Below are 20,925 nucleotides of genomic sequence, written 5' to 3'. Positions count from 1 at the left end.
ATAGCACCCTTAAGGACCGGTTAGGATTTCGGGTGTGGGAGAGACGACTGATTTTCGTGAGTTGATGACTTGTTATCGTCAGACTCCCTCGTCTAGTTTTATGGTGCTGCACGAAGGTGGGACCGTAACTAACGTGATGGTTAGCACCCCCGATCTTGGCGCTCGTGGAGTCTAAGCTCCCTAAATATCTTGGTATATTAGAATTAGTTCGTCGAGACCAATCAAACATTCTTCCCTTTGATTGTAAGGCTAACATCATAAGCCTACTTTTAATAAAATAATACACCAAGGCAAAGCGTTACAGTAGCTGATGAAATACCACTGAAGCCTAAATACCTATAGTATATCAGTCTATCTCAAAATGGAAATTCGTTATGGTTAATGAGAGTTGGTTTGCTTTATGGCTCTTATCTAGAATCATAGACTTCCCAATAATCTCATGCCGGTAACATAATCACGAAAAATATGGGGTGGTAAGTCTTTAGTCAGTGCTTCTGTAAGTATTGACTTAGTACTTATGTGCTTGACACTGATTTCTTGATCCTGGATTATATCTTTTACAACATGATACTTAATGTTGATATGTTTGGCAACATCACTCGACTTGGTGTTACTCATATAGAAATTGAGTATAACATAAGTGGTTTCATAACGCTATCCTACATTCTTAATTATGAGATAACATAAGTTTTTAGTCATACGACCTGCCCGGTAGCCACATAACATGCGACGAACTTAGCTTGCACCGTTAACAATATCGTAAGTGTCTGTTTGGAGCTTTTTCACTAAATAACTCCTCTAGCAAGGGTGAAGATAAAACATATCGTGGATTTACTTAGTATCCACACACCTCACAAACAGATTCTTAAACATGAGCATGTAGTACTTATTGTCTGGCGAATAGTGAAGGACTTTCTCAACGGCTTTCCAGTGGTCCAGTCCTAGAATTGACTAGTGTCTGCCAAATATCTCGGTTATGAAAACTAAAGCATGGCAAGTACATAATGCTTCTTACAGCTGAAGCATAAGGATATGACTTTATCTGGTCATTTTCATAATGTTTCATTGGACATCGCCTATCAAAATATCCCAAACTTATTGCTCTTAACCGTAGGAGCAGGCAAGACAGAACACTTATACATATTTTGTTTCTTCATGACTCTGTCCATATATGCCTTTGGACCTATCTCGGTGAACATCAATACAAAGAACGTAAAAGCTTCTCCAAGATCCTTCTTATGACTAAGATGAAAAGAATCATTAGTTGAGTTTTATTATGGTCAAACATTTCTCTTTGAGCATTGCTTTGAACCTTTCAATGTTTTTTCTTAGAGTCATATTTTATTTTGTAGACCCGTTTATAGCATACTATTTTGGCTCTGTCAAGAGTTTCTACTAAGTCTTATTCATCATTATCGCTCATGAACTTTAATTTAGCCTTCATGGCATTAAGCCACTTAGGCGAACGTTCTTTATATGAGTTGAGATCTTCTGGGACTGTTGAGGCTCATTGTTAGGTGTTTCGTGGAGAATCTCTTCCTTAATGCGATGCTCTATTCTTCCCCTCGAAATGTGACCTAAAAGACAATGACATGGTTTCGAATAAGTCTCATTATTCACATTACAGACATTCAGAGATATCAATAATTCATTCAGAGGGAGCAAGACTAAAACATTTTTGAATTTAATGATACATTTATTGTATTCAAAATTATATTAATAACCATAATCGTCTAATGAAGAAACTAAAGAGAGATTCCTCCTGATAGAAGGAACATGAAAACATTATTAAGATAAAGAATGAAGCAGCTATCTAATACTAACGGAAGTAATCTGACGGCTTCAATTTCAACTTTCTTCTGTTTGTGACTCTAAGACTTTGCTCCCCCTCTCTTAGGGTTCTCATGGTATGAAATATCTGTAATGAGTTTGCAATGTGCACAATAGCACCTGAGTCAATTGAACCTGAAATAAGGGAGAAATTAACATAAGGAGATTCATTAATAAATATTATTATATCAATATCCTTTCTTGCCAGCCACTTCAGGAAACCATGACAGCCTCTCTGGTAATGTCATTTCTTGTTGCAGAAGTGACGGCAATCATCCTCAGTTTCTTCAGTCCCAGAAGCAGAAGGAGCAGGTGTCTAGGGCGCTCTCTGCGCTACCTTATCGTGCTTAGTGACAAAATACAACTTTTTCTTAGATTTATAATCTACTTGAAATTTTCTTTTGATCCTGGGGTTGCATACTTGATTAATAGAATCTTTATTTTCAGCCATCATCCTTTCTTCCTCTTGGACACATCGCGATTAAGTCACTCATGGTCAATTTCTCGTTCTAAGTATTGTAGTTGATCTTGAATAGAGAGAACTCGAGAGGGAGAGATGTTATAATGAAGTGGACAAGAAAACCCTCAGAGATTTTCATGTCCACGCCCTTTAGCTTGGCAGCCATGTCTGTCATCATCATGATGTGCTCTCTTATGCTGTAGGATCCATTATACTTAGTATTGAGGAGTTTCTGAAGTGTATTGGCATAGATACCTTTGAATTTCTACTCCACGGATGCCAAGTATGTCTTACTTTTCCTGAGTTAAGGATTGCTCCTCTTATGACATCTGAGATCGAGTTCCTCATTATCATAAGTGACATGCAGTTGGACTGCTCACACTTTTCAGAAAGTGCACCATACGTGTTCTTGAGTTCTTCATAATTCTTCAGGCTAACGGGGGGAGTAGTGGGAGCGTCAACCTTGAGTGCATGGTCAAATTCCAAAAATGCCAATGACAACCACCACTTTAACTTTCCAAGCGGAAAAGTTGTTCCCCGTAAGTTGATCTATGCCGTCAATTGTGGCGGTAACAGCGAAACGTTAAGATTTGAGGAAAAGATTTGGCAAGATTAGAGAATCATTATGTAATAATATTTGCATAAAATTAACCCCACATTGGTCTGATTAAAATCATGCAAAACTCAATTCCAATCCGTATCACTGTTGGGCAAAAAACGGAAAAGAATTTAATAAATGAAAAAAATAAATGGCACACAATTACCATCAATGTTGGTCATAAAGTAATTATGGACCATCATCAAATTAATCGTAAACTTTAGCACATGATTGCAAACAACATTGGTCAGTATGAAGTCACGGCCAAAATGACATCAAAATTCTCTAAATAAATTTTCCCGTTGGTTCTTATTTATTTAGAGAAATATTCATAAATTTTGGTTCATAAAATATTAATTAAACCAGTGCATAAAAAAATATTAAGTTCACTAAAAAAATCTAGTGCTTTAAACATTATTTATTTTGAGCCATAATTTCATTAAACCTGTGCATAAATGAACAAAAGTGTTATAAATCACTAAAGATTCTAAATAAATGGAAAAGTCCAACAACTTCAGATTTGTCCCAGACCAAAATGGCCCATTCCACCTCATCAACCGGGCGGCCCAGAAGTGCACGCGCACACTAGCCCAACAGTGAGCACAACTCATCCTCCACGTGTAGGCCTGAGCTTTTCCCATGCTAACCCAGTTCTCTTATGCGCACTCTAGCATGCGACGCCAACCCACATCACATGAACCGGCTCATGAAATCTCGGCCTCACATCTCAATCCGACGGTCCCACCGTTATCGTCGGATCAAAAACCATCGCGATGTCCGAAAACCCTAAACCTAAATCCATTTCCTCTTCCTCCCTCCACTTCGGCTGTGACGTCCGAGAGCCGGCGGCGGATTTCGGTGTTGCATGGCCGCAACCTTATACTGAGAGAGAGAGAGAGAGAGAGAGAGAGAGAGAGAGAGAGAGAGTGAGGCAAGACAACATTGTCGATGATCTGTCGACCGGCGTGAACGACTTTGGTTGCGCGTGCAACCGTCGATGGAGTTGTGGTGGCGCCCGACGCGTGCGAGGACAAAAGAAGGAGGGGATCTGGCATACTCTAACGCGCGACGGAGACACGACGTCGGTGCAGAGACGCTGAGGAGGAGAATCCGCCAATGAAGAATGAGAGACGACAACGGTTCTTCATAGCGACGACGACAACAATACGCAAGTTTCGCCTCCCCCTTTAGTTTTTAGGGTTAGGGATTTGAGAATTGGCTTCAGAATTGACGATTTCTCTTAGATTCTTTCAAAAAAGATTACTTCCCCTCCTTCTCTATGCTACCCGAGACCTAAAGACCCCTGGCCGAAAATTGATTGTCCAGATCCGAGCTCAACTCATCCCCAATATACTTCATTCAAATCCCAAAACCCACATAAACACACAAGCATACATGAAAATCATCTAACTCATGATCCAAAAAACTCGGATCCATAATCAAAGAACATTAACCCGAGCCTAATCCGGCATAAACACATGCACATAAATATATAAACATCTAATTCATAAACAATTAACATTAATCCTAAACTAATTAGGCCTAACCACTCATACCCGAACGCACAAAAGCATCAAAACATGTGTAATTAGGGCCTAATTGTTCTAAGCCAAAGCCAAAACCATCTAATCATGATCATAATTATTTAACATAGACTAATCACCATTGATTCGAAACTAATTAAGGCTAATCATCAAATATTAATACTAAATCATGAATTAATAGACTTTAACTCATCATTAGATGGCGCTAAAGGTTCTAACCCAAGACAAAAAGGGCTAATTCATCATTAACCCAGATTAAGAAAACACCATAATTATATACCAACAGGGCTCAATTGACATTAATCATCACTAATCTAAGAGAAATCAAGCCTTAATCCAATTTAATTGGGTTCAATTGGGGTTAGCACGGCTCTGATACCAAACATGAGGCCTTAATCTCTCTCAGACATGATTACCAACCCTTAAAACTGAACACCTTCATTAGTTGTGGAAGCGTGATACCGACCTGAGCCCTGAGCAGCCATTGGGTCTTGAAGATGGCTTGGGGTACATGGTGATGTAGCGTGATCAGGCGATGTAGTGGATGCTAGTGTGAGGAAGAAGTCGCTGACCTGGTGTTGTTGATCGTCGACACGTATGAAGCTTCTAGGTCTATAATTTGTGTTTTGGTAATCAATGATAATATGTAATTTGTGGACCAACATGTTTGAGTTAAGTTATGAAAAGGTTAGTCCCAAAGGTACCGTGAAGCTAGAAGAAGCATGTGTGGAGGATATGCAAATGGCTAGCTCAAAGCAAAGTTATAAATGTATGATATTTTTTTACCGATCAAAGGTGTTTAGAGAAGAGAAAAGACCAGTTTAATAGGATAAGTGTGGTACTATTAAGAGGGGTTAATGTGTGTTTATTTGAGATATCAAAAGTGTCACATTGCTCAAACTTGCATTTCATCTAGAATGAGGATTTAGTTTGAGAAGAACCAAAGAAAACAAAGCCTTTCAGAGTTCCGTGTTATGGCGGTCTGACCGCCAGAAGTGGCCGATCAAACCGTTGTATAGAAAAGGTGTTTTTTGTTAAGTTTCATGTGTGGCGATCGGATAGCCAGGCATGGTCGGTTTAACCGTTGTATAATCTTGGTTGATGTTGAGTAGAACTTTAGCCTCGGTCTGACTGAGTGTATGGCCCGGTATGACCGTCAAGGAACAGAGGGATTTAGACCCTCTGCTTGGGTGGAGGTCTGACGCCAAGGCTAGCCGGATTGACCACCCAAGAACAGAGAGTTTTGGTACTCTGTTCTCGGCTCTCGATCTAACCGCTACATTGGGTGGTCTAACCGTCAGACACGTGTTAGTGTAATCATCACGTTTTAGTAGCCGTTGTACGGCTAGTGGTCTGACCACCACATGACCTACGGTTTGACCGACATAATCGCAGTGTTGTCAAATCAACAGCAATGGCCATATTTTCGAGTGTGGGCTATAAATAGACCCCTTGCTGGTTCAAAGGGGTATAGCAAGCACCTCAATTCTGATCTTTTGAGCACGTGCCCTCCTTCTCTCCCTCTCTTGGCTTAGTGATTGCACATTTGAGAGTGTGAGAGCTTCTAGTGCATTGCATTGTTGAGTTTGAGCTTTGTGACACTAGTAATCCTTCAAGCAAGCGTCATCGAATTGTTACTCTTGAAGGTTGCCACCTTCTAGATGGATTAGAGGAGTTTGCACCGTTGAGCCCTTCAAAATTAGATTGTGAAGAAGCCACAATGGTGTGATTGTGAAAGGGCTTTGAGCATGTCTCACCAGAGTGATAAAATACTACTATATTGAAATTGAGGTATTGAGTACTTCGTTGTTCTAATTTCGGTTTAAAATCAAGTTGCTCCGTATGAGCCCTTCCTCATGATGAGAATTGTATATTTAATAGAGAAGTGGTTAGAAGCTTGAACTCACCTCAACATGTATTATGGATGATTGGCAAATCACCGATATCACGGGATAATTCGGGTGTCATCTCTGGTGTCTTTTATATTCATGCAATTTATCTTCATAGAATATAATTTGTTGTATGTCACCCTAGGATTGCGAACCTCAACTTAGTCCTTGTTGCTTTAAATAGCTCTAGTGATCTCTTGTTTATCTTCCGCAAGTCTTTTTTTATCGCTAAGTTTTTAGTTGTTGAAACTGCATATTCACCCTCTCTAGCCGGTATCCTTGTTCCTACAATGTAGTCGTGGACAAAGTGACGGCGATCTTCACCCCACTAACAACACCCTTAAAGATCGGTTAGGGTTTTGAGTGTGAAAGAGATGGTTGATTTTCGTGAGTTGATGACTTGTTACCACCAGACTCCCCTCTTATGGTTCTATGGTGCTGCACGGAGGTGGGACTGCAACCAACGCGTTAGTTAGCGCTTCCGATCGTGGTGCTCGTGCTCCCCAAATATCTCGATATGTTTGGATTAGTGGGTCGAGAACAATCCAACAACTAGGATATTTTTCTTGCATTCCAAAGAGGCCTTACCTTTGAAGCCCTTGGCTCCCAGCAATAAAAGTTGCTAACAGAATCTGTTTGGTGTGCTCTCAGCAGCTACGCTACTGGCTACTCCTACAGCCACTGCAACAGCTTAACTGTCAACCAGTTCAAGCCTGGTCTGCAACTGCAATAGCTCAACTGTGGAAGTGTTGCTGATATTCTGGTAAGGCATCCAATGACCACACTGTGCCGATTTTAGTTTGGGCAGAAGAAATAATAAAATATATGCCTACATGAACAACCTTTGAAGCTCTTGCGCCCACTGATCTGTTGCTGGCAGATTCAATTTGGTCAGCTCTAACAGCATTTGTAATCATAAATCCTCATGACCACTTGACGAAGTGCATGACACTAGGGCATAAGAGAAGCTCCATTGGGATATTGGATGAACTTAACACCTGCTATATCCTATGATTCTGTTATATATAACATACAAAGGCAAAACGTTTTATTCAGCACTACAGCTACACCAAATTACAATGGATTTATTACCAAAGGGTATTCCGGAACTTTGTACAGTTTGACTACATGCTCACTCATTTGGATAGGGCAAAACTCTGCTACCAACGGTCTAAGCGAAGTAAAAGGTACCATCTTCCAAAAGGTCTTAGAAAGTGCAACAATCTTAACCGACAGAAGTGCAAATAGACTGTTGTGAATAGAGACCATTTATGGGGTTCATGAATGGCTGTTGCCGCCTTCTACGTTTCGAAACGACTGTAAATCCCTCTATATCCTTCTCACCTTTAGGTACCTTGGGGGCTTTCTGTTGTTTATCAAAATCTTTGCGACCAGAGGCATTCTTACTTATGTTGCTGCTCTGTTCATTACCAGCTTCATCTGATCCACTTGATTTTCCGCCTGATTCAGCTCCAGTGGAACCTAAACTATCGTGCACTGACTTCACAATGAAACCGAGCAAAATTTGCCTTGCAAGTTCTGTTTTGTACGAATTCCTCATGATATATTTCCCTCTGTTTTCCTTTCCTTTACCTGAAATGACTTTCTCAACTTGACCTGGCTTTTCTGTGACAGGCGTCTCAGCCATTACTTCATCCGCGGCCTGTGAAACCACATCCTCAGCAGAATCAGTCACAGGTTTAGTCAGACTAGGTTCTCTGTCAGCCACATCAGATTGTTGCAAGTTTTTTCCAGGCACAAACTCAGCAGCATGGGGATTCATAGTTGTGGGGGAGTAACTACCCATCACAATAGTACTCTGGCTGTGTGTGTAACCTTGTTTCCTTTGGAAGGCATGTCCAGTACGATAGTACAAGGTTGACCGAGGACCACGAGGCACTCTAGTATCAATGGCATGAGGGAGAATCTCCATTGCTTGGCTTGGTATTGGCTGAAGAACAGCACTAGCATCATATATTGCCATTGTGCTGTATGGGTGGGACACTGATACGAGTGACCCAGGATTGAATGGAGGTGCTGAAGCTGAAAGTTTGCTTCCAGATGCTTTCTTAGGTTCTGATGGGCTTTCGTCACTGTTGCTATCAGGAGCTGTTTCTACATGACTGACTCCATCTGGTTGACTTGAAAGAACCTCTTTGCTGCTGTAATCACTTGGCTTTTCCTCCTCTTTTTCTGTAAACTTTCTATCTTCTTCCTCGGATGATAGTGTTAAATCAATATCGTGTCCATTATCCTTCTCCTTTGCTTCCTTCTGCTCGAAATTTGGTTTCAAGATTGTGCCAGGGGGCGAAACAGCCACATCTTTGTATGATACAAACTTGGAAGGTATGCTAGTTGGCCTGTTAATTCCTGTGGGCTTTGCACCCCGTTCTGGTTTAGCTGGAGCATTGCAAAACTTATCCTCGATAATGCTGGCATCCCCATTCAACTTGTCGGTTTCAAAAAAGCTACCAAAAGAGAGTTGGCTAGGAGCGCTTACAGCATCTTCTTTATCTCCTTTTGTTTGTGGCTGTAAACCAGTCCTATAAACAGAACCTGTATGACCATCTTCGAAGTGATCAACCACTAATTTCGTGAGAGCTGGCTTCCTGTGATTGCTTTTCTTCCTTACATTTGCAGATCGCCCTCTCAAAGTAGCTGCTTGCCACCCTTCGTCAGAATATTTTTCAGGTGATAAAACACCTGCTTGCTTCTGCTCATCATGGACATCGTAATTTTCTTCTGATACCACTGGAGGACGCACATCCAGTTTTTCTTCTTGAAATCTGTCTTCGATTGCTTCAAGAGGAGATTCCGAGTCATGCTGGAACTTCTCCTTTTCTTCAACTGATTCGCCATGATGGGCTCTGATATTGTTCTGCATTTAAAACTATATGTGGTGAAAAGGAAAGTAAGAGGTAATAGGGGAAAGAAAGAGGTTCACATAATGCTTGGCAGTAGTTGACAGGTGTCTTAACTAACGGAATTTCAATAAATTGTCTAAACAGTATATAATGGCTATACCTTTTCAGAGTCTGTGTTCCAAAAATGTCATCTGACTAGAGTACTAGATCAACTGGTACCACTATCATGGCTATCATGCCTAACTCATAATCCTATAGTGATTCCACAAACAGGATAGGTTTTACTGCCTGACACAGTCGTTAGTTCATATATAGCACTCAGTATGGAGATTATTATTCCAACCCTGTTGTCACCTATACTTATCACGGATCATGACTGCATCATCTCAGGTGTGCGCCGATATCTTCTCACTATCATATCAGCACTCTTTAACAATGATAATCTTGAAAAGTAAACACATATCTATTCCAACTATCTTTTTAACAATGATAGGTGTTGAAAAGTAAACATGTATTATAATTACCTTTGCACGTCGGCACTTCCTTTGCATCTCCCTCTCTTTTTTTTCCTGATCTGGGCTTATGAAGTCAAGAAGATCTGATACGCTGGAACGATAGATGTTTCAATCTAAATGAAAATAGTATACAATTGACAATGCTCAGTTTATTCATTGTTTCGTACCTAAGATGCCCTTTGCTTGCAATAGATGAATCAGGTTTTGGCATGCCTCGTCGAGCGGCCTCTTGTTGTTCTAATGCTTTTGACTCGAAATACTCTAGCCATGCAGCAGCATCCTGCAGCGAAAAATAATGTGTGATTTAAGAGAACATTGGAATATATATGGCCTTCATTCTTGTATTTTCTGAGAAAAAGAACCTGAGTTCGAAGGTCATCTTGCCCTAGTTTCTCCTGAAGTATCTGCAAGGTAGTTTGTTCATGCTGCACGCTTAGCGAGTACGCGTCCATCATTGAAAGGGCTATGGCTATGGCATGGTAGCTTGCAGCAGTCTGATTGATTGAAAGAAGTGCCTTGTTAGTTCATGGTAAGTAATTTAATCACAAGATCTTATGCTTAGCATATATTTCACAGAAGCATATATCATATGTGTGTATTCTCTATTGCAAGGTGTTTTCATTTTTACCCTTGGCTGGATATCATTTAACTGATAGATTGACATCTATATCTTACAAAAAAAGATACAGCAATAAAATACCTTTTTTAGAAGAAATAATGGCATGGTGATGTGGGAACAATGTTAAACAATATAGTTTTGAAACTTAATACACAGAAATACGAATATATGAATTTTGTCTGGACAAATGTGAATATATTTTTATTGAGGCACGGCCTTTTGAGGGAGAGGAATGAAGAATATCTCGAATGCTGATTGCTGAGAGCTACACCAAAGTTAGATTGGATAGATTGGACATCCACTATATGTTATAAGACATGCATTCCAGCATTGTTATGCAATTCTGGAGAAATATTGATAGGATAGATATCTTCTAGTAATGTAATTTGTCTTAGATGCATATTACTACATATATTGAATATTTGAAGTTGTTCGCATCAAGATTGAAATTTGATGTACATCAATTATTTCCATGAGAAACCCTGATGTTTCATGCAAAATCCTTTAGAACACATGAGAACATGGTAAATACAGACTGTCCGAAGTTATATGGTAGAAGTTCTTCAGCGTGCACAGACAATTCAAACGGCTACAAGTCAACAACACATTGGAGGGTAAGGAACAAATTTAGCTTCTTTTACCTGGATGTGATCAGCTCCTAGCAATCTCTTGTTGCACTTCAGGGCTTCATGCAAGTACCGAAGAGCAACATGAACATTTCCCATACCTTCTTCCATCATAGCCACATTTATGTAGGTGGCGGCTGAATTCGGGTGTGAAAGCCCACAAGAAAACTGAAGCAAATATAGTGCACGGTTGACATACCTTCAAGTGGAAGATACCATTAGTCATACAAACCAATCATTATAGAACATAAATGACAGAAGTTGGATGATAGGTGTAATAAACATGGTGTCGACAGCATGCATTTTTTTTTTCATGCGTAAGCACAAGTGCCAATCACAGGCCCTAGGACAAAACAACATAGGCTACACTGGCTAGTACAGCAGAATGCTGCAGGGCCCATTTCAATATATGCTGATGGATGGAAATAAATCGGCACAATGTCCTTTGGCATAAACGTTATCCTGCACCACGGTAGACTGGTCTCATGCCAAAGCCGTCAAGTTAGCTTTCATGTTTCGACAAAACACCTATAACCCACTTACTTTAGAGCCATTTCAATGTGCTGCAGACGGTAGTAGAAGACAGATAAATCCCCATAACTCTTCATAGTTTCCGGATGGTCAAGACCAAGCTCCCTCTCATTGATATCAAGTGCCTTTTGCTGATATATAGTTGCCTACCAAGAAAACAAGAAGTAATGAAAATCCAAGATTGCCACATCAGGATACTAGATAGGACACAATTTTGTGAACAAAGCAATCTATAGTTTGATTGCAGGAACTGCTATCAGCAACAAACTTTACAGCTTGGTGAATAATAGTATTGTTATCATTATTTAGCAAAACAGGTTTAAGCAAACCAGCAAAACATCTAACAGGCAGAATAGAGCGAACCTACACCAAATTCATTGAAGTACCTGATTAAAATCTCCAGTATGATAAAGCACTACAGCAAGAAGGCTGTATGCATTAGCAGTCAGTCGATGGTATGGACCATAAACAGCTATAATTTTGGACAAGGCCTTCAACAAGAAAAAAACACACAGAGTTTAGTTAATAAAGAAGATAGAAAAAAAAAGTTCACTAAACCAAATGCAGACAGATTTTTAGCACAGCAGTTAATAATGGGGAAAAACAAAAAGTTGAGCATTATGTACCTTTGTTCCATAGCTGACAGCATCGTCGAGTTTTCCTTTATCCAATGCCATCTTTGATGATTCCAGCAAGTTTCGGCTGTCAATAGATGAGTAGATCACATGCTGAAACAGAACACAACGCCAAAACAAATCTAATCAATAACATCCAACAGATGGGAACAAAATAGTGCCCTAAGTTTCAGTAATATACTACCTTGCATACAGGAACAATGCTGACAATGTCAGATTTGTCAAATGGGTTAGGGCTATTCATATCATAGTCTCTGGTAACCAACTCCAGTCCAACCTGAGTAACAAACCATATCAGTATGCCTGTTTAGAGAACAGAAACTGTGAATGTTCCCATAACTCACTTGACTACCCATACCTTGTTGCAAAGCCCTCTCAGAATGATAAATTTCCGCAAGTGTGAAAATTCATCTTTCAATTCCCAGCAGTATCTTTTTGAAAGGAAGCTCTCTACCCATTTTAATCGCAAATTATGTTCACTATGGGCATCTGTGTTAGCATCATTTTCAAGTCTGGGAGATCCTAGTAAAATGTTCAGAGTCTCAGCTATAGCTGCAGACATATTTTGCATGTCATCCACAGTTGCAATAACAGCTTGAATGATGTGCTTAAAGGATCTAATAACCATTTCATGGATGCATATGGACTGGATGTGTGGGAGCTTCTCTGCTAGCTCTACCTGATTAATTTAAACAAACAAAGTCAGGTTATTATTCCAATTTTGTCCGAACATAGTAGCAAAAGCAATTACACATAAATTTTACACCCACCACACGGCCTAAGGAGCACATATTAAGTCCCCTTGTATGCATGAAATCAGTCATGGTTCTTCCATCCACTGGGGAAAGTTCAAGGGAGGCAAAATCAGCCACCTGTGCAAATTGCATTTCAAGAGAAAACGAATTAGCGGTTAGGTGCATTAAACAATACTTAAGGAAGTCTCAAGAGCACATGCTTGACTACTTTTAAAATATCAGCAAACTAATTCAATCTCCAGTATCATAACAATAATGGTTTATGAGATATATATAAAGTACAAATTAGGACAAGATGATTAAATTAGCGAATATCAATAAAAGTAGGTTCAAATTTTACAAAAGGTTCTCCAAATAGCTAAGACAAGGTTTACCAGCTTTGGAAGTGCGGTATCATCATAGAAATTATGGGCCATCTTGGTGAGCTCTTCAAGGGACTGGATCAAGAAATAATAAAATCAGGAAACAAACCAACAAAGTTCCACCAATATGTTCTTGGTAAGCTCTTCTATCCTACATCACAGACTTTAAAACAAGGCTTCTGATATAAATTTTGCCACTTCTAGAACTAGTTGATTGCTATGTTTTGATCCATAGTGAAATAACAGGAAAAAGCTCATCGAAACATAAGTTAAACTATATATATCAGAAGAAAGTTAAACTATATATATCAGAAGACATCAATTGATCATGTTCAGAAACTCTAAAATAACTCCGTGAACTTGCATATTTCTTTTTACAAACTACATTAGGGGAGGCCCATACTGTTATATATATTAATAATAGGACAAAAAAAGAGCTTATGTACAAGCATTTTAGAGATAATTTCTAAGGGAGTGAACTTGTATAATTAAATCACCTTTTCATGAAGGCCAGCTCCCAAACTCTTCAAGCGAAACAAAGCATCCTCTGACATCAGCTTGCTTATATCAGCCTCCTTATTCATTTCATCAACTGATATCTTATCTGATTCTTGCATACCATTCATCGACAAGCAGTTAATGTTAGATTCTTCCTTCTCAGAGCTGGAACCTTCAATATTGCATCCTTTCTTTTTAATCTTCCTTAACTGTTCAAAATGCTTTCCTAGACCTTTGACAGCTGGCCCTTTGTCAACATTTGTTGCATTCCCCTTACCATTCTCAGACACTGGAGAATCCTTTTTCTGCAAGTGTTGCAGCCAGGACGACCCAAGTTCCCATCTGATAATTCTAGGATTTTTGCAAGGCATGCTATACAGCTTTATCAGGCTGTCTTCAAGTACTGTACGTGCTAGTTTCCTTGCAGAATTATCAGCATGAAACTTTGGGGTAGGGTACTGGTTAGCAACAGCAATTTCAGGATTGATAATTCTCGGTAGTGGTATTCTTAGACTGAAAAGAAAAACAGAGAAAGAGAGGGGTTAATGGAATGTGGCTGTTTATTTCCGTGTCAAATCTGAGGAAATTTAATATGTATTAAAACATTATTTTCTATAGTGATGAGCAAATATATTATGAATAACTTATTGAAGTTATTACTAAGCCTAAGCAAGTAAAATAACATGGGAGTATATATCTAACGGTCTAACCTGTTAACATTCAAGGCATTAGAACCTCCATCTGGATGGTCATGTACATCAATGTTCAGCATCCCATCAAGATTATCAGAGGTATCACAGGTCTGTTTACCATCATTACAGTCTTTTATGCATCCAGAAACCTTCACAGTTGCCGTATATCCGCAATGCTTGACAATCACCACTCCTAGTGTCGAAGAATCCTGAATGGGAACCATATGTTCACAGAAATTAGCTTTTGATACTAAGCACACAAAATGAAAGATAAATGTGCGAAGCATCACCTTAACAACAACACTTTCATCAGAAGTTAAACCTTTGAGAAGGTTCCTTTGTGATATATCCATAGCACCCGTTTGACAGAAAGCAACTCCATCAACTTTGTCCTTAAGCCTCAAACTAGTATCAGCCTCATCCTTCTTTACAGTTATATGCATGTCCCCGATACGTTCCTCAAGTACTTTCGAACCATATGGACCAGTTTGTGCGCTAGTTGAGTTCATAGACGAATCAATGAGTCGCCGTATCATTGACGCAGCTCTAAAAATTGCTGTATCTACAAACAGATTGTGTAAAAGAAAAGCCTTCCGGTCTCTGATCACCCGCTCTTCCTCAGTTTTGCATGGCATTCTAGCCAAAATAGAAAACTCTTTTGCCCACCGTCTTTGGTCATATTTTCCATCGCGTCCACTGCCACCCCCGTTTCCACCCCAATTCCCATCCTCAACTGGCAGTGCTGGGCACTTTGTAGCAGAGTCAACGTACGTTGGAGGAATAAGCCATGTGTTCGCACGAAATCCATATGGCAGATTCCCAAACTGTAAATGCGGAAAAAGCATTTCAACATTCTATTCAATCTTCAGTGCAAGAACTTAGAAAAAACGGGGAAGAAAAGTCACTATTACAACCTTGTTGTGATCCACAAAAGCTTTCATCAGTTCCTCATATGCCTGTGCAAAATAAATAATAGCTATCACCTCGAGCAGTTGTATGTTTAACCGAAACAGATAAGAGCAGGAGGGAAAGTGAGCTAAAAAAATAATGAAAATGTAGGATTCACGGTTGCTAACATTAGCAAATGCACTGCTGAGCTGCTGTAGCAGGTCCACCAGGGAGCGGCATACGGTGTGTGGCTTCCCTGCCAAGTAGAAACCCTTTACCGAAGCAACTACGTGCAGAAGTTTCCCGTTGCAAACCTTCACCTGAGCACATACGAACTCCTTAAGTTAGGCGTATGCTCACAGAGACTCAACCCGAAGTTGGGTATTGCAGGGTTACAACTCTAAAGCGCTAATCAAATCAAGTAGCTCCTCGCATCGATGCAAACGAATTCCAATTTTGCTAGTCAATTGAAGTGTACGCGTCAGATGTCACCTCGATTTCGAAGTAACCGCCTTCCTGAGACTCGCCATTCGCCTCCTTCCTCCTGATAACTGAACACACGAAGCACACGCGTCGCGTCAGAGAGCGCAAACCAAATGCGACGCTCCATCTTGGTGCAGCGAGGAGCCTTACAGTGGACGGGCGGGGTGAGGTGCGCGAAGGAGAAGAAGTCGTAGAACTCCCCCAGCTTCGGCGGCGGGCGGATGGCCGCCATGTCGTGCGCCTCCGATATCGGCGGCGCGGCCTCGCCGCCATTGGCCCCGGTTGAGGCGGGCGCGGGCGGTGAAGGAGGCGTCGTGGGGCGGCCGTGCCTGGATGGCTTGTGCTTTGCGGCGCCGTTGCGGTGCTTGGCGAACGCGGTGGTGCAGGCGACGATGTCCAGCAGCCGGCGGACGTGCGCCACCGCTTGCTCCTCCGTCGCGTACTCCTCTGCAAACCGATGCGCACAAGCGTTGGGCTCAATTAGATCTGGGCCCAACTGAATGATTGGGCCGTGCTGAGTTGCTAGGCCTTTACCTGGGACCCAACACTACATTTAAGGCCCAAGGAAGTAACTTCTTTTCTCAGAGCATGTACCATGGGTGCTTATGAAAAAAAAAAGGTTTTTTCTCAACTGCACAGCACAAGTGCTTAAACGGAGAATAAAATATTTATTTAAGCACTGTTATTTATATTAATGCTAATAAGATAGTTAATCATATTTAAACATATGTCATCTTTGTTTATATTGGAAATTATAATTTTTATATAGATGTTTAACACTCTCTTTCCTTAAACACCTAGTCATAAGCATCTAGCATGGTTTATTCCCTTATTGGAACCAAGATGGTTAAATAGAACTCATACATACAGAATTAACTACATTTCAGACGAAGTAAACCAAAATCATTTTCATTTAAAAAAATCAAACTCATTTTTAGGATTGTATTGTTCATGCATAGGTTAGGGTTTGGAGTAGGTAAATTCATAGTCAAATTTAAGTGTAACTAACCAGTACTAATCATCTCAAGAAATTAAAGAGTCTAACCAGCACTGCTAGTTGTTAGAACTAATCAGAACAACTATGGATGGCTTGTACAGTACACGGACTTCCTAGTTGTTAGTACACGGAACAACTATCCGTCAACTAACAACACTCTACTGACGTTCCCAGTTGAGCCAATAAGTTTATAAACACATCACTAAGGTGATCTTGACAAGTGCCATGGCGAGTATAGCAATGCCACTGAAATCTGAACAAAATCTTTGGAGTTAACCAAGCACCCACCGCAGCGCAGATTCCAAGAGGCGACCCTTTGTCGCGTATCAGCCTGGGACAACAACTAGGAGCTCTTGAGCTCAGAGCTGGGAACAGACAAGTGCAAGTTGCACTCCATTCGCAAAACGTCATCCATGATATCACAACCGGCTCCTCTGACGCTGCTGAGTGAAGTCAGAGGTAACATAACCATAAACAGTAATTTGCGTGAACAGTTACTGTGACGGTTTTATTATCCACGAGAACACTGTGCATATTTTATTGTACATGAGCACTGTAGAGTTGCTATAGTCCTAGTTTGGATGGCCTATTTTCAATCCAACGGACCCCAGCGGTCCCGTATCTCCTATCATAAATATATGTTATTCTGAACAAAATTCGATCAATTTTTAAATATTTATCTAACAATAGCATTCAAAATATTTAGATTAAAAACCTTAAATCATATGTGCAACTTTGTTTTAAAAAATATTTTTATAATATCATAAATTCAATATATTTTATAAATATATTCTAATAAAAAATAGTGATTAAAGCTATGTATTGAAGACCAGATCTTATCCTAAACCACATGTGTTTATGACCAGAGGAATTATCATTTAGGTATCTATAATAGTTAAAGACAATGCTAGCTTTTAGGTAAGAAAATACGCTTCTCAAAATTTATATAGATTCCGCCGTCTATAATTTCACATACGTTATAGAGAAAATAAGTGTTAATATGAAACATACCCATACTATAAGTAATGGTTCTTAAGATGCCCTTACCCTCGCCCATCCAAATATGCTAGCACGAAATTACTAGCGATGTTCTGTTTGCCTTCAATGATTCGATGCAAACATGCTGCAGCAAACAGCGCAAGATTACTCTGTCCGGTTTTGTCAGTGAAAGAGTAACTTTCCTAGTTCAGTAGGTAGGTGAAGGTGCAAAAGCTGGAGTTGGCTTCAGCCAGGCGGGTGAAACGCCCTTCCAGTGCGTCCAAGTGTTACTTACCACTTGCCGACACCACACGTCGCTCTGCTCTTTGACTAAACTACTAATGCATAAGTCTTGAACCTGAAGACGACGTTTCAGTCAGACAGAGCAATCACCTCCCCCGTGCTCGACTAATCAAACGTTAATAGCTATGCAGCCAAACCCTTCTCTAAATGTCTCACCAAACACGGAAAGAAAATTGTAAATAAAATATTCCATAAGAATCACGAAATGCGTCATGACAACGTCGTATCTGGCTAAAATATACACTGAATTTAGCCGCCCATGCCCTTGGATTCAATGCCGCGGATGGACAAAGAACACGACCTGTCCATCTTCTGAATGACAGATACGGCCTGATAGAATGTGAAGTTAGGTTTGAATGTGTTTCAAGAGTGACAGGAAGATTGTGCGCTTCATGTGTTCTACCCTCGTGTGTGGAACAGCCAGCCATCGATTCATCATTGATGGATTGTTGGACTGATCTGTAACAGAATAACAGAGGGTGCACTGGGCGCGTATGTACTTGCGTGACCACCAAAGTACACGTCTGTTTTGTCCTCTCCCAAGTTGCTTGTGGTACTGAGGCACTCACTTAATTCTGATACCAGCTACCAGCTCACGTACGTTTGGACAAGGAAGGTGAAGTGCAGATCGTGAACCTCCAATGATGCCAAAAAAACAGGGAAAGAGATGCCAGATAATAGAGAGGGAATTGCACGGAGAGAGGAAGAAGACGGAAGCACCGGTAGCGTGCAGATTATTTCACCACGTACCTTCCACGATCCTGAGCGTGCAGGGTTTCAGCGACACGACTTCCACGCCGTCCTCAAGCCGCTGCCCGCGTGCCTGTCATGCAACACATGAGGCACCATTCATTCAGCATTAGCAAGTAATCCACACGAAATTCTTTTACCGGCCTCAAATGGGATCAACCACCCCAGGCAAAATGAATTTATTGTTGACAAGTTGCAGCCAAGAATGTGTAGTTGTGTACTGTGCCTACTTTTACTGCAATTGAATTTGGAGAAGGTATTTAACAGAAAGAGAGGCAAGCATTACCACATGGGAGAGTGAATAGTTTGTCAGGTGACACGTTTCGACATTCGACCCCAGCAACTTCCTCACGTCCAGCACATGGTCCGTAGATATCCCCTGCACACCATCAAAACAACAGAGACAACATTAACAAACCATACACAAATCCATCTTCCTCAAGCTCACAGTTTCATGGCAGCACTCTGGCATTTTCAATGTAAACAATGGGGTGCAGATAGAGCAACCCCGTTTGCAAATTGCTACAAAATATTCGGTTTGCAGTGTCTGCTCCACTTTCCCAAAGGTATCAGGTACAATTCATCCTTTTTTTCGGTCCTGTTCTTGTTCTTTTTGTGTCCTTGTGTTCATGTGTGGGAGAAGCCGAGAGGCCAGATAATGGAGACACACAAACCTTGAGTGTCACAAGGGATTCATAAGGGGTGACAACCGAGACGTCTATCACGCTGGGCACAACTGCAGAAACAAGAAGAAACCCCGTTTTGTTAGTGTCTTGCACATGAGACTGAACAGCAGTGCAACAGCGCTTGAAATGAGGGCAGAGCCTGGACGGCTGCGCAATTCAGTTCGCGCTCGCAAACCGCATGACTCAACCGCACGGGGTACGTTGCACCAATAAAAGAACCGGCGAGTCGAATGAAAAAAAAAAAGAACTAAAGGAACAAGAAGAGCATGAACTCATCATCAGCACTGAACATGAAGCCACCATGAAAAGGGTTAGGCGGAGACAAATCGTCCAATTCGGTACGGAGAAAGCGTAACCAAGAGAGGAAGGAAAAGCAAACGAATAAAGAACAAAGAAAAAAAGATTAGTACTAGTAATAACAATCCATCTTTTACCTTTTCCACATGCAAAGAAGTGAAACTAAACCACACGATACGACTACTGCTGCAATAGCAACATGAACTCAATGTTCTCAAGAACAAGATCAACAACGGCAAGAGTTCGCAACCCTGCACCACGCGCGTACAGAATGAGCAAAAGAACCCATCAGGAAGGCTATGCATATATACCTTTCTCTTCCTTCTTCCTCTTGTCGCCTTTGCCGCCGCCGCCCCCCCTGCCCTTGCCACGGCCGGCCTTGGGGGCCATTGCCTCGCGCCCTCCGGCCCAACAGCGACCTTCAAATGCAAATGAAGCAGTGGCAGTTGGCCGAGGGGTTGAAGCTGCAGCAGAGGAGGAGGAAGAAGGTTGAGGAGGAGACACCACGAAGGCGAGGGAAGGAACGAGGGCGGAGGCGAGGGGGGTGTGAAGAGCAAGAGGATATAGGATGTGAGGCGTGCGTGGTCTCTGATCGAACCCACGGATTTCTGCGCCATCCTGGCCTCCCGTTCGAGCGCCTCCCGGCTCACCGGTAGCGTCTGATGCGAGGGCCCACGTTGCCAGACCAGGCAGGAGGGGACAGCTCTGCGTACGGCGTCCCTACACGGGACGCTTTCCGACGGGACATGCAGCGCTTTTTGTATCGTCTGCTGCATCAACGGCCGAGGTCGATTCCCTTGTACGAGCGAAAGACCAAAAATGACGTGCTCTCTCCGCCGACGCGACCGGGCGCCGCTGGCCGCTGCCATCCCAGTCGAGTCACAGCCACATCCAGGCGAAGCACGTACGTAAGCGAGGCATGTGCAGTGCACCGCGATTCGACGGTCGCTAGAGAAGCCCGGCGCCGAAGCGAGAGCACGAGGGCGGGACAAGGCAAGGCAGTGGCCGCACAGCCGTGGCGTGGGGTGAGCCTACGTGACGGCTGGAGAGAGAGCGGACGGGTGGCTGGTGCGGCCAGATGGCTCGCGGTCACGCACGGCGAGGCCAGGCCAGAGGCCCCAGGCC

General features: G+C 41.6%; 1 protein-coding gene across 4 annotated transcripts; it reads right to left on the bottom strand.

The window, feature by feature from the left end:
• Nucleotides 1–7,307: 7,307 nt before the first annotated feature.
• Nucleotides 7,308–20,377, bottom strand: LOC133887977 (protein REDUCED CHLOROPLAST COVERAGE 2-like). Of its 4 annotated transcripts, none has more exons than XM_062328033.1 (23): nucleotides 20,112–20,368; nucleotides 19,492–19,553; nucleotides 19,104–19,196; nucleotides 18,818–18,890; nucleotides 15,940–16,236; nucleotides 15,799–15,857; nucleotides 15,495–15,626; nucleotides 15,333–15,374; nucleotides 14,709–15,242; nucleotides 14,437–14,627; nucleotides 13,726–14,239; nucleotides 13,241–13,303; nucleotides 12,882–12,983; nucleotides 12,470–12,790; nucleotides 12,296–12,388; nucleotides 12,103–12,204; nucleotides 11,863–11,967; nucleotides 11,489–11,622; nucleotides 10,961–11,144; nucleotides 10,063–10,194; nucleotides 9,868–9,980; nucleotides 9,710–9,791; nucleotides 7,308–9,199 (listed from the first exon to the last, which is right to left on the bottom strand). In XM_062328033.1, exons 1-23 carry the CDS (start codon nucleotides 20,188–20,190, stop codon nucleotides 7,547–7,549), a joined length of 5,160 nt encoding a protein of 1,719 aa, XP_062184017.1. In that variant the 5' UTR covers nucleotides 20,191–20,368; the 3' UTR covers nucleotides 7,308–7,546. The 4 variants fall into 4 exon arrangements, 2 of the variants coding, with proteins under 2 accessions (XP_062184017.1, XP_062184018.1); XR_009903683.1 differs by having other exon boundaries at nucleotides 9,057–9,211; nucleotides 9,710–9,783; nucleotides 20,112–20,377; XR_009903682.1 differs by having other exon boundaries at nucleotides 9,057–9,199; nucleotides 9,710–9,783; nucleotides 20,112–20,377.
• Between the last annotated feature and the right edge of the window lie 548 nt (nucleotides 20,378–20,925).

The sequence above is a fragment of the Phragmites australis genome, chromosome 13, assembly GCF_958298935.1.
Source record: "Phragmites australis chromosome 13, lpPhrAust1.1, whole genome shotgun sequence".
NCBI lineage: Eukaryota > Viridiplantae > Streptophyta > Magnoliopsida > Poales > Poaceae > Phragmites > Phragmites australis.
The sequence above is the reverse complement of the archived record's forward strand: the minus strand, read 5'-3'. Positions and strand labels throughout refer to the sequence as shown.